Source organism: Mytilus edulis, chromosome 13, assembly GCF_963676685.1.
Source record: "Mytilus edulis chromosome 13, xbMytEdul2.2, whole genome shotgun sequence".
NCBI lineage: Eukaryota > Metazoa > Mollusca > Bivalvia > Mytilida > Mytilidae > Mytilus > Mytilus edulis.
Window position 1 is genome coordinate 63,356,632 of NC_092356.1, and position 11,407 is coordinate 63,368,038.

General features: G+C 31.2%; 1 protein-coding gene across 3 annotated transcripts; it reads right to left on the reverse strand.

Moving 5' to 3' along the window:
* Positions 1–582: 582 nt before the first annotated feature.
* Positions 583–11,054, reverse strand: LOC139499905 (tumor necrosis factor receptor superfamily member 5-like). 3 transcript variants are annotated; one of them, XM_071288535.1, is made up of 9 exons: positions 10,922–11,054; positions 10,282–10,360; positions 8,060–8,333; positions 7,036–7,203; positions 5,795–5,939; positions 4,823–4,855; positions 3,688–3,740; positions 2,478–2,570; positions 583–1,323 (listed from the first exon to the last, which is right to left on the reverse strand). In XM_071288535.1, the coding sequence occupies exons 1-9, from the start codon at positions 10,945–10,947 to the stop codon at positions 1,121–1,123; spliced, it is 1,074 nt and encodes a 357-aa protein (XP_071144636.1). In that variant the 5' UTR covers positions 10,948–11,054; the 3' UTR covers positions 583–1,120. The 3 variants fall into 3 exon arrangements, with proteins under 3 accessions (XP_071144636.1, XP_071144635.1, XP_071144637.1); XM_071288534.1 differs by lacking the exon at positions 10,922–11,054 and having other exon boundaries at positions 10,282–10,583; XM_071288536.1 differs by lacking the exons at positions 583–1,323; positions 2,478–2,570; positions 10,922–11,054 and adding an exon at positions 3,162–3,371 and having other exon boundaries at positions 10,282–10,583.
* Between the last annotated feature and the right edge of the window lie 353 nt (positions 11,055–11,407).

An 11,407-nucleotide genomic window follows, 5' to 3' on the forward strand; every position in this document is an offset into this window, starting at 1 on the left:
GTTTCTGTTTATGTATACGAAGAGAATGACCTAAGTCTAATTTGTCACTTTCCAGAGTTATAATATAGGATGTACGTGTTGTCAGTTCTTTTTGTAGACAAGAAATATCAGTGTGTAGTTTATAAATTATAGAGTCTTTAACTCTAAATATCTTTTTTACACAAACAATCTTTAAAAGGGGACGAAATTATACACAAGAAACTAAAATCTTTACTTTGTTAGTATTGTATGATTTTTAATTTTAGTTTCTTGTGTATAATTCGGAATTTAGTATGACGTCCATTATCACTGTACTAGTATACACATTTTTTAAGGGGCCAGCTGAAGAACGCCTACCGGCGCGCTACATTGAAGACCCATTGGTAGCCTTCGGCTGTTGTTTGCTCTATGGTCGGGTTGTTGTCGCTTTGACACATTCCCCATTTCCTTTCTCAATTTTATTTTCTACCTACACAAACAGCTATCTAACAAAAATTAGAACGGAAAGTCCTTTGGCAAATGGCAAAATCAAAAGCTGAAACACTTCAAAAGAATGGAAAACAACTGTCATTTTCCTGGCATAGTAAAAAATAATGGATTATACTCGGCTAGCTAAACTTTTTACTAATACGACAGTCGCATATAACTCATATAAGACATAATGTTCAAAAATGTGAAAAATTGGGATACAGCAGTCAACATTGTTTTATTATCTGAATCACTATTAAATAAAAATATTATTTTAACAAAGAAAAACAAAATGGCACATGCCCATTCAATTAACAAAGAACATTAGTAAAAATAAAAGACACGAATACAAAAATGACAATAGTACAATATTACAATGGTGGGATGTATAAATGTATAAATCACCAAAGGAGTATTACCAAAATTAACTTGACAGCTTCTTCTTATAGTGTAAAATGTGACATAAAAAAGCATTAAATTAGTACCTGATCATATTAACAAATGCATACAAATTTTAGCACATAGCACTTATGTATGATGTTTTATATTAAGTTAAACTTTTTGGAATAGACGAGTATATTGTTGAGCATGTATTCAGCACATATATCTTTTTAAAGTATACACATATATATATAGTCGTATACAGTTAAATGCAAAAATTGATATGACTATATCAACTGGGTCTGAATTGTACGTTATTTGTATGAGTGTTAACAGCATTACACAAGATTCCATACATAACCGTATCATTTTCTCGATAACAACATTGTTTCCATATTGTTAAAGCATGGAATAGCCGGGAATGATACTTTTCTCTGTCAACTGATTCTTTTGCCTCATTTACAGTTTCTTGTCCTCTCTCCGAACCGGCGAGAGCTATAAAACACATAAATTAGGTTAAACCTCTCTTCCAAATATTAACTAAGATAAGTTGATCCCACTGTCCGGTATTTTTCATACTTTCATTATCGGTCATTTAATGGTGTGTTTAACAATTGTCACAAACTTTAAGAAATTTAGTTATGATTATTTTCTTCAGATAAAAACAATTGTTTTGTCAGTTTCAAAATATGCAATGATCGAAAAAGCCTCAAAATCAAGATACCAAAACTAATTGATTTGAAGGTTTGAAAATATATCACATCATTAAAAGAAATAGTACATATAGTTTTAAGATAGCATAAAATTCCATGAATTATTTTTATGCATTTACTTCATGGCAAAACATTACCATGATTATAGACTACATAGAAAAGATCATTTTGTTACTTGTATTATTCAGATTTGGATACAATTTTTTTTTATTAAAACGGCGTTTTTGAGTAGGTTATGTTTAAATTTAATTTTTCGATTTTATTTTTAAAGGAATATTTGTGCAATTAAGCAAATTGAACTTGTTTCCAAAGGCATGCTGATTGTGGATTTGACGATTTTTGTATATGTGGTTCTCCTAAGCAGATACAGTCTTGATCTTTTTTATATAGAAAAAGAAACGAAATTTATCGTATTATGAAATAATTATGGCTTTATGCAAGGTTCATTTGATTTTCAAGATGCTCCGTGCCTTAGGCTATAAGATAATTAACGAATGTGTTTGCTTTTGAATGTTGTGTTTACAATATCATTATTTCATGTTTGATGAGTTCAAAATCCCGGGCAAACTATATGTTTTATTAAGCATAGTATATGTGTCACTTGCAGTTAGAGAAAATTGGCCTACTGATGCAAAGGGATACCTCCTGAATTAATAAAATACAATTAAACCAACGCCAGAAATATTGGTAATATACTTATATATATGTTCTTGTCGCTATTTCAAGTTATCCATAGAATACAAACTTACATTTAATTACAGGTAGATGTCAGAAGACAATGACAGTTTATTTTTGTATTCTGCTTATCTATCAAGCGTATTGTTTTAAGCTGGGTAATATTTCGCTATTTCTAAGACCAATCATGTGTGCAAGGTCAATTTTGGTGTTTGTGATAACTGTGCATGATTCTTATCTACGTTAAACTTTAATACTTACTGAATAATATCCGGATAAATTGCTCCCAGTCGGGAAGAACGATCACTTTTATTGAAAATATACTAAAAAATCTTTCCCAGTCAATATCGTCACCTATGAAATATAATTATTACAAATAAAATATACTAATGCAACGGTTTGACATTATTACATTGTAACATATATTTCGTCATAATTATAACTTCGAAATTGGACTCCTTTGACATGTGACGAATATAGGCACCTAGTCCGACCCGTTTTATAATTTCAACCACTTTAAGAAAATTATGGCACATTGTTTTGATTTGTCTTTATGCCTTTTTGTGCTTCTTTGTTCCATATTTGTTTGTTTTTATAGTGATTGAAATTATAATACAATGTTGACTGTTTTGTCGCAGGCCTATATTTGACATTTTTACCTTTGTGTCTGTTTGTTTTGTTCACACATTGTTGTCAACAAATAGAACTTGATGCGACCTTCATACATGTGCGAGGTTTATGAAAATGACTGTTCAAAGTCAGGAACATGACAGTTAGTGTCCATTCGATTGATGTGTCTGAACTTTTGCCATTTGATTAGGGAATTTTCTGTTTGAAATTGAGTATTTTTGTGATTTTTCTTTTTTTACGAAATCCACGGTTTTTTTTTTCTTTTTTTGGAAACAATGTCTTCATTTTTTATTGTGTTGTTTTAAATTTGTCCTTATAATATATCGACAACAAATTACAGGAATCCAAATTATAAACATAACCATAATAATGTGACTGTCCACTGAATTAAAGAATTGTCATAGAATAATTAACAAATTGTATAATACTCGATAGTTCGATACCAGTCTGTTGTTTTAGTTGAAATGAATGACATCGGTGCAAACGTAGATCTATGTGCCATCACCAAATAGTCTGTAACTGTTACTGAAATTTTTAGATGAATCTTATGCTTTCCAGTGCATACAATACACATTTTATAATTATTCAGTTATAAAGCAAGTGTTAGGTATTCATAAGAAATTCTTGATGAGTACACTTGAAGGCTGTAGCTTATGGAATAAGGAAACGGTACAAAATCTTCGTAATGTGACTCATCAATTGAAATCTTACAAAGTCAATGATCTGCTTTATTTGGTGCCATTATTTAACATTAATATTTCAGGAAATGGGCAAGCATTACGTCCCTTTTAAAATATGTCAATTGGTAAGCACGGGATATAATCTTTGTTTGTAATCTTACCAGATCTAAGACAAGTTTGCCGTATATTTTCCAGTACCGAACTAAAATCTTGCCTGAAGAAAAGATATAGAAATACACTGCTACATCAAAACAATTGCGATTATCACTGTTTGCCACTGTTGTGTCAGTTTATTTTCGACTTGAGTGTTTTTATATGCCTTTGGTACATTCGCCTATATTCTTAAAATTTATTCTTCGCTTATTTCGCTACAAATTTCAGCGGGGGATACTTGCAAGACCTTGTCGATAAATATTTCGTATCAACTTTAGACATAAAACACGATGCATGGTCATGGAGTATATTTTCTAGGTACTGCATGACGTTGTTTATTATCTTAATTACGTGTTAAAGTTTTTTTGTTTTTTTTTCTTTAGATAATTGCTTGTTGTTAAGTACATGCACAGTTGCACATATTTCAATAATTTTCAGAATTATAGTTAATAAAAAGACAAAGGACATTTCGTTACTATTTCTATCAAATATTTCTATTTAAGAAAAGTAACATTATTTTAGAACTAATTTTAGAACCAGAGGTCACCTCAAGTTTTTGGTGGGGTTCGTGTTTCTTAGTCTGTAGTTTTCTGTGTGTCTTGTTTAGAATTATTTCTGTTTGTGCTTTTTTATTTAGCCATGGCTTTGTCGGTTTTTCTTTTATCTATGAGCTGGAATGTCACTCTGGTATCTTTCGTTCCTCCCTCCCTTCTCAACGATGATAAAAAAAATCGAATTCGGTAACTTTTAAACCTTCTCAAAAACAAACAAACTCATACTGAAACAAATAGAGGTATTCTTAACTGTCATCGGTATCTTATCTGTATAAGTGTGATTTATAACGCTCATATTTAAGGTTCATCATTTCGATGATAACATATACCAGGTATGCTGAACACATGGTCTAGGATGCATAAAGAACTTTTGAACCATTCTTCTCATTTACTCTTATCTACTTCCAAAAATACTGCATTATCGAATGTGTCTCCCACTTACAGTGATTGACACCGTTTACAAAAATCTTGGCGGGGCCAACTATTTCGACTTTGTATCATGGTATATTACGTCAATTATTTTATAGATTTGTGTCCATTGTTTAATATAACATACAAATAATGCGATGATAAACTTAAAGTAACTTACCTTATGACCATGGACATATCGTTGAAATGATTACTATAAAACAAATTAATACGAAACAAACAATAATATAATTAATCTTAACATCAATATGTATTATATGTCTGTAAAGACTTTTGTCTTTAAAATTTAAAAAAAATATTTTAGAAAAGTTAAGAAATGCATGTTTTTTAATACTAATTTTTCATCCCGTCTGTTGGACGTCAATATCTGATACTCATATTCGAGGTGGCAAATTGACAAAAAAAAATGACCGTTAATTCATTGCGTATATCGATTAATATTGAATAAACGGAAAGTCTTTCAAGTAACTGTGAGTAAAGACTGTTTGACTGTCGAAAACGATGATTTGTTCTAAGGAAAATGTTTTATTTTAAGTCGAAACCTAATTATTATTTGTATTGTACCTAATATTGTTGTTTTCTCCTTGTCTTTTACGATTTTTGTAAAACAAATCCTCGCAAAGATTAAAGTAAAATAACGAAATACCGAACGCCAAAGGATATTCAAAGCAGGAATTTCGTAATAAATTGCCAAAATTAAAACCTCATACACATCAAATAAACGGAAAACAACTGTCATATTCCTGGTAGGTCCAGGTCTTTTAAAATCTTCTTTTTTTATGTTTAACTTGCACATGTTTCAATAACGTGATTTTGATTTCAATTCATAAATATTATGTACTTTTTTTGGTTTGTCTTATACTGAATTTTTATGGCAATGTAATAATTTTCTCTAATCTAGTTTCGTTGCTTTTACGGAAAAGGAGAACGGACACAAAGGCTTGTATTTAAAAGTTGCCATACTTGATTTTAAATCACGAATAATACAAAAGGTTATCAAAAAATTAAAACAAAAATTACACTTTTCAAGTTGGTACATGTATAACAACAAACAATGACAAAAATGGGAAATCAAAATAAACTTCTTATTGAAAACAATTAATATTTTCTTTTTTATATAAAATAAACACACCTTGATTGATTACTACTTTGTGTTCCTTTTTTTCTCCTCTTAAAGAAACATATGCTGCATAACACAACTATAAATCCCATACCACTACCCATTCCAGCTGTTAAATAACTATTCGAGTCGCTTTTACTTACTACATGTATCACTTCTGAAAAACGTACATGCATGTAACTGAAAAATTTACGAATCAAAATAGACAATGATAAGCTGTTGTCCTAAAATATATCTAAACATTTATTATTTTTCTGTTGTGGTAAAGATGGCTTACTTTTGTGAAAGTCATGCATAACCATTTTTGAATCTGGCTATCAGAATATAGCTTAGTAAAAATTTTAAGTTTCTTGTATGCCTCTTTGTTCTTTGCGTCCTGTAGTTGCTATTTCATTGAAGAATAATGTTGCGTTTCTTCTTGGGCTTGTGTATTGAATAGATAAAGTATGAATGCCACGAACTAACCCTTCAAACAATATAAGTAAAACAAAGTAATTAATAATATATGATAGTAATTGATAATTTGTATACGATTTTTTTTTATATATTTGCTTCAGGGATATACAAATGACTAAGACATAATTTTTCAGTCATTTTGATTGGGGTCTGCAGCGGCATGTCAGTAATTGATAGTAATCCTTTGTTTATTTATGTATCATTGTCATTTTACTTTTTACTGTACGTATTTCTGTGTGATTGATTTTCGACATTGTCTAGATGTAAAGGGGAGGGTTGAGATATAAAACAACTACTTTAACCCCACCGTATTGTGTTATATTTAACATTGCAATAAAAGTGCGAGGTTTAGATAGACACAAGACAAGGTTCAATCTTAAAATGACCTGCACCAAGTCAAGAAAATGGCAGTTGGTATCTTGTAGTTTGTGTGTGTTACATTGCCGCTTGGCATTTTGTTGTACTTTTGTGTTTCTGTTGTTTCGTTGTTTTGCTCATATAGTTGATTTGTTTTCCTCTATTTTTTTTTTTTTTTATATTCTCTTAATTGATTGATGACTTTCGAACAGCGGTATACTATTGTTGCATTTATTTACAATTTAATCTGTTCCAGATTTGTGAAAAATTGTAAAAGTAGGTATATTAGATATCCCTTTATTTCTATTCTACTCTTGTTTTGTTGATGATAATAGTTGTTTATGTACACTCAAATGACATTTATGTAAATTGAACAATAATTTGATGACCAAGGCTTCATCGAAATATGAAATTTTACAAACCTACATCAAACTACAAACCTCTGTCTGGTGTACATGCCATGTTATGCGTAGTGTTACAAGAATACAACATTTCAGTATCGTTCGAGCATGATGTCGTGCATTGGTGGCATGGGTCTAAAGATTGGGCAGGATTGTATGAGGAACCATTCGTACATGGTTTACACTGTGTATCTGTAAAACTTGATGCTGAAAATATAAAATATAATTTGGAAATTAGTATGACGTTCATTATCACTGAACTAGTATATATTTGTTTAAGGGCCAGCTGAAGGACGCCTCCGGGTGCGGGAATTTCTCGTTACATTGAAGACCTGTTGGTGAGCTTCTGCTGTTGTTTTTTCTATGGTCTGGTTGTTGTCTCTGATACATTCCCCATTTCCATTCTCAATTTTATTTCACTTACGAAGGGGTACAAAACATTGTTGTACAAAAATTTCTGTTCCTCAAATTGAGTGTTATGGATGGTTTTTTTTATTTGTTATTGTAAACATACATTATAACAGTTCAATAATCTAAAGAAAAAAAGGTATGTTGGTGCAAGTATAACTATCTAAAGATCTAAATCCATCGCGAAATTTATCATACTTATATGCAATACTGAGTTAATAAGGATAGGAAAAAAGTATTTTTATTTAGAAGGCAACGTGGTTTATCACTTTATGTCTCCCAAAGTATAAAATATGTGTCATGTACGTAATTAACTCTAAACCATGAATATCTAAACAGTTCAGCTACAGTGCAGGCGATTTGGTGTCACGATATCTCAGTAGCATGGGTTCGAATCCCGGCGAGAGAAGAACAATGATGTTTAGACGAGTTGTATATACATAATGTACACAGCAATGTATCACCATCATCGCTGGTGATCCGATGGATAAATCTGTTGTAGAGTTGTCACTGGCTCAGACGAACTTATAAACAGTTCAGCTATATATCGCATCAAATCGAATGCAACATTTGGTAAAATAAATGAAAAGCTATGTTTTCCTACGTCAACACCATGTGAAAAAAGAATAATTATCAAACGTGAAAATAATCTTACCATTTGCTACTAAGCCATGGCCAGCAGAACAAAGAGAATTGGTCTGACAGAAGCCTCTTCCTGGTTCCCTTTCATCTTTAGTAAAATGATACCCTAGAATACATCCACAAACAGCGTTCGATGTTGCAGTGCATGGTGACAGGATAGCTGATACCCAATAATTCATGACAACCTCTTCACACCTGGTGCAGCTAGTACAATAGTTTGCTCTGTTTGAGGTAACCTGATAGGCGCCATCTGGGCATGGAACACACTGCATTTGGGTGTTTGGTTTCTGTAAGATTTGTATATAATCACTGGATTAAATTATAATTCAGTGTCCGAACCATGCAAACCATGTTTAAAACATATAAGCTAAATTATGTAACAGATAGTGTACACCCAATCTTTACATGAGTTGAAACCAAAGTAAAAAAAAACTTTTAAATGCCTTCCATTTGCAGACCGAAGTTGAAATAATTGATATACCTAGTAATTGATTTACTCATAAAATTTATTGCAACTGACAATTGTTTTTTCTTAATCATGTCAACAACTCATTGCCTGTGCTGTATGTCTTTAGATAAACTAGTTGAAGATACCAGAATTGCGCGCGTTCTACCTACAAAAGACTGATCAGTGACCCTCGATTCCAAAAATAAAGGCCAATTGTCATACGAGTTAAAAAGCATCAATACCCAACCTTCGTAAAAGGTTTGCAAAATAAAGCTAAGGGAATCTATTCCTAGCGTAGACATGTTTAGTTTTTCGTAAATTTAAAGTTATCCATTGTTCCCCACCAATGCATTTCCGGATTGTGTCGCTTGAGAAGCCACCCACACATAAGCCGACATTGGGCTTCTCATAATATTCTCATTCCCACTCCAGATGTTGATCGAGAAAAGGGAGATCTCGAATACAGAATAGCACTTATTTGCGAAAAGCCGGAAAAAGGATGGAATTAAGCTCGGATTGTACAAAACAAATCAGTTCGAGGCTACTGATTCCAGTTTCATTTTTACCTTTATATGTTTGGACCGAAAATTTTCTTTTTCTCAGATGTGTCATTATACATGTTATAATTGATTCTATATGTGATTGCCAAGGTTTTTTTTTAAATGTGGATATTGCGGTTTAACATATGTGAATCAAATAGATGTTCAATAGTCAATACCGTCATTTAGTTTGTAAGAATAAATGATCGATTTGATATAATGTGCTTAAAGGGGCACTAGCTGCGAGATAAATAAAAAATCTATTATATTATTCTTTTTGCTCAATCATTAATGAAATGCAAAGAATGAAATAATAATTCGCTTATAGCAGCCAGTATGATTCAATTTTGTCAAAATAAGCCAATAAACATTGATTTTGAATTATTCACTTGCAAGTGAATAATTCGACCTCATTGAATCCGTATTCATGTGAACTTCAATTTTACCCCTTAGCTTGAGATGGATAACACATGAATTGTATGTGTAAAGTTATTTAAAGGAAAAGAATGTCAGCATTGAAAGTGAAACAAAGAAAAATCCAACAGCACGAGTTTGCTTAAGTTATTTATATCTATATTTATGTTTACAGCGCTTAGATGGTAATCGGATGGCTTTAGAGGTCAACTCGATGGTAAATTAGATGGCGTCTAGACTAAAATATACACGAAACGAAGCTACGTATCTTCATGACCTGTTTATTGTTTCTTCTAGACTTTTAATAGTTTGGATAAATGTTATACATTGTTATAAATCAAACATGAGAATTTGTTTAAAATCGATGAGCATGAATTTGATATTTGTATAACATTTTAATTCGTGGTGCCTAATAGTGTTTTATAGTAATTTTACTTATTCATTGAAAATTTAAGTGATAACATATAATACCTAAACCCACTAGTAGTGTTTCTACATAATTCCTTAAAAATTGAAAATTCTACATAATCCCTGATTATATAAATTTAATGTAATATAGACATAACATATTAATGATAAAATCTAGAGATTGAGAATAAAGACAAGAAAACATGGACTTGTTTTCCCCAAATAGTTATGGTCACGACTTAACATATTGATATAAATTTAAATACTCTTTACAATGCAATATCATTATGATCAAGATTAAAATAAACCATTTTGACAAAAGAATATTGGATCATGTTCAAATATATAATTAATATACATACTTCCTAATTTAAAAAAAGGTTGATATTTTATATTAACTTTTATGAAAAAGGGAACGCTACTCACCACACAGTCGCCAACCGAATGGAATCCAGGTCCACAGTAAAAACATACTTTCCCGTTTTTCTCATACGAAGGCCATGAACTGTAATTACAGCAAATGGAGTCCAAGGAAGAATGAAGCACAAAAAAGTAAAACAAAATCTGTCGGTGGTAAATCATAATTTATGATTTTAAATAATTTAAGAGCTACATGCTTTAGTTTCATTTCATATCCCCATTTGTGAATTTAAATTGAGAAAAAGAAACAACGTTTAACCTGGATATACCAAAACCTTTCAAAATAGAATCAAACACGAATGACGTACTTTAACCTTCGATGATAGACACATTATATAACATTTAAATGTAAATCTTCTGTCCTTTTACAATTTTACACATAACGGTTATACATACATGTACATTTTTTTTTGGTCCTCTGTTGAATAAAAGGAACTTCGAAATAACCGATATGCAATTGCAACCAAACATTTAAAAAATAAGAAACAGATATCCAAAGGTAAAAAAGTGTCTACCCAATATAACAAGTATTGGATATAGTGTTGATTCTAAAAAAAACTGTAAATTTTATATACAGTTCCGATTCTAGAAAATCTGTATATTTAGTAGAACGTATAATATCAAGGCTTTATTATCAATTACTTACCACATTTCTTGATTGACAAATAGCATTCGCAAATCAGAAAACACAAACAGAAAAAAAGTTTCTTATTTTGGACAGCCACGTGGTTTTCTTGCATAGGTGCTGTTCACATCTTTATCCTCCCCTTTTACACCTTTCTCTGTGGAATGAAACAAGAATGTCACACAAACGCATGAAAGCACGTGTGTTGATATCAAAACAAGCCAGGGCTGAGTTGAAAAAAAACGAATGCTAAGCCTTAGACCTAAGTTTCAATTATTGAAAATATACACTGATTCCATTCATAGTTAACTTATATAAGAGCTACCAAATTTGGCAAAAGTCAATCTTCCTTAGGTATGAAAAAAGTAAAATCACAAAAATACTGAACTTAGAGGAAAATCAATCGGAAAGTCCATAATCACATGGCAAAATCAAATAACAAAACGCATCAAAAACGAATGGACAAGAACTGTCATATTTCTGACTTGGTACAGGCATTTTCAAATG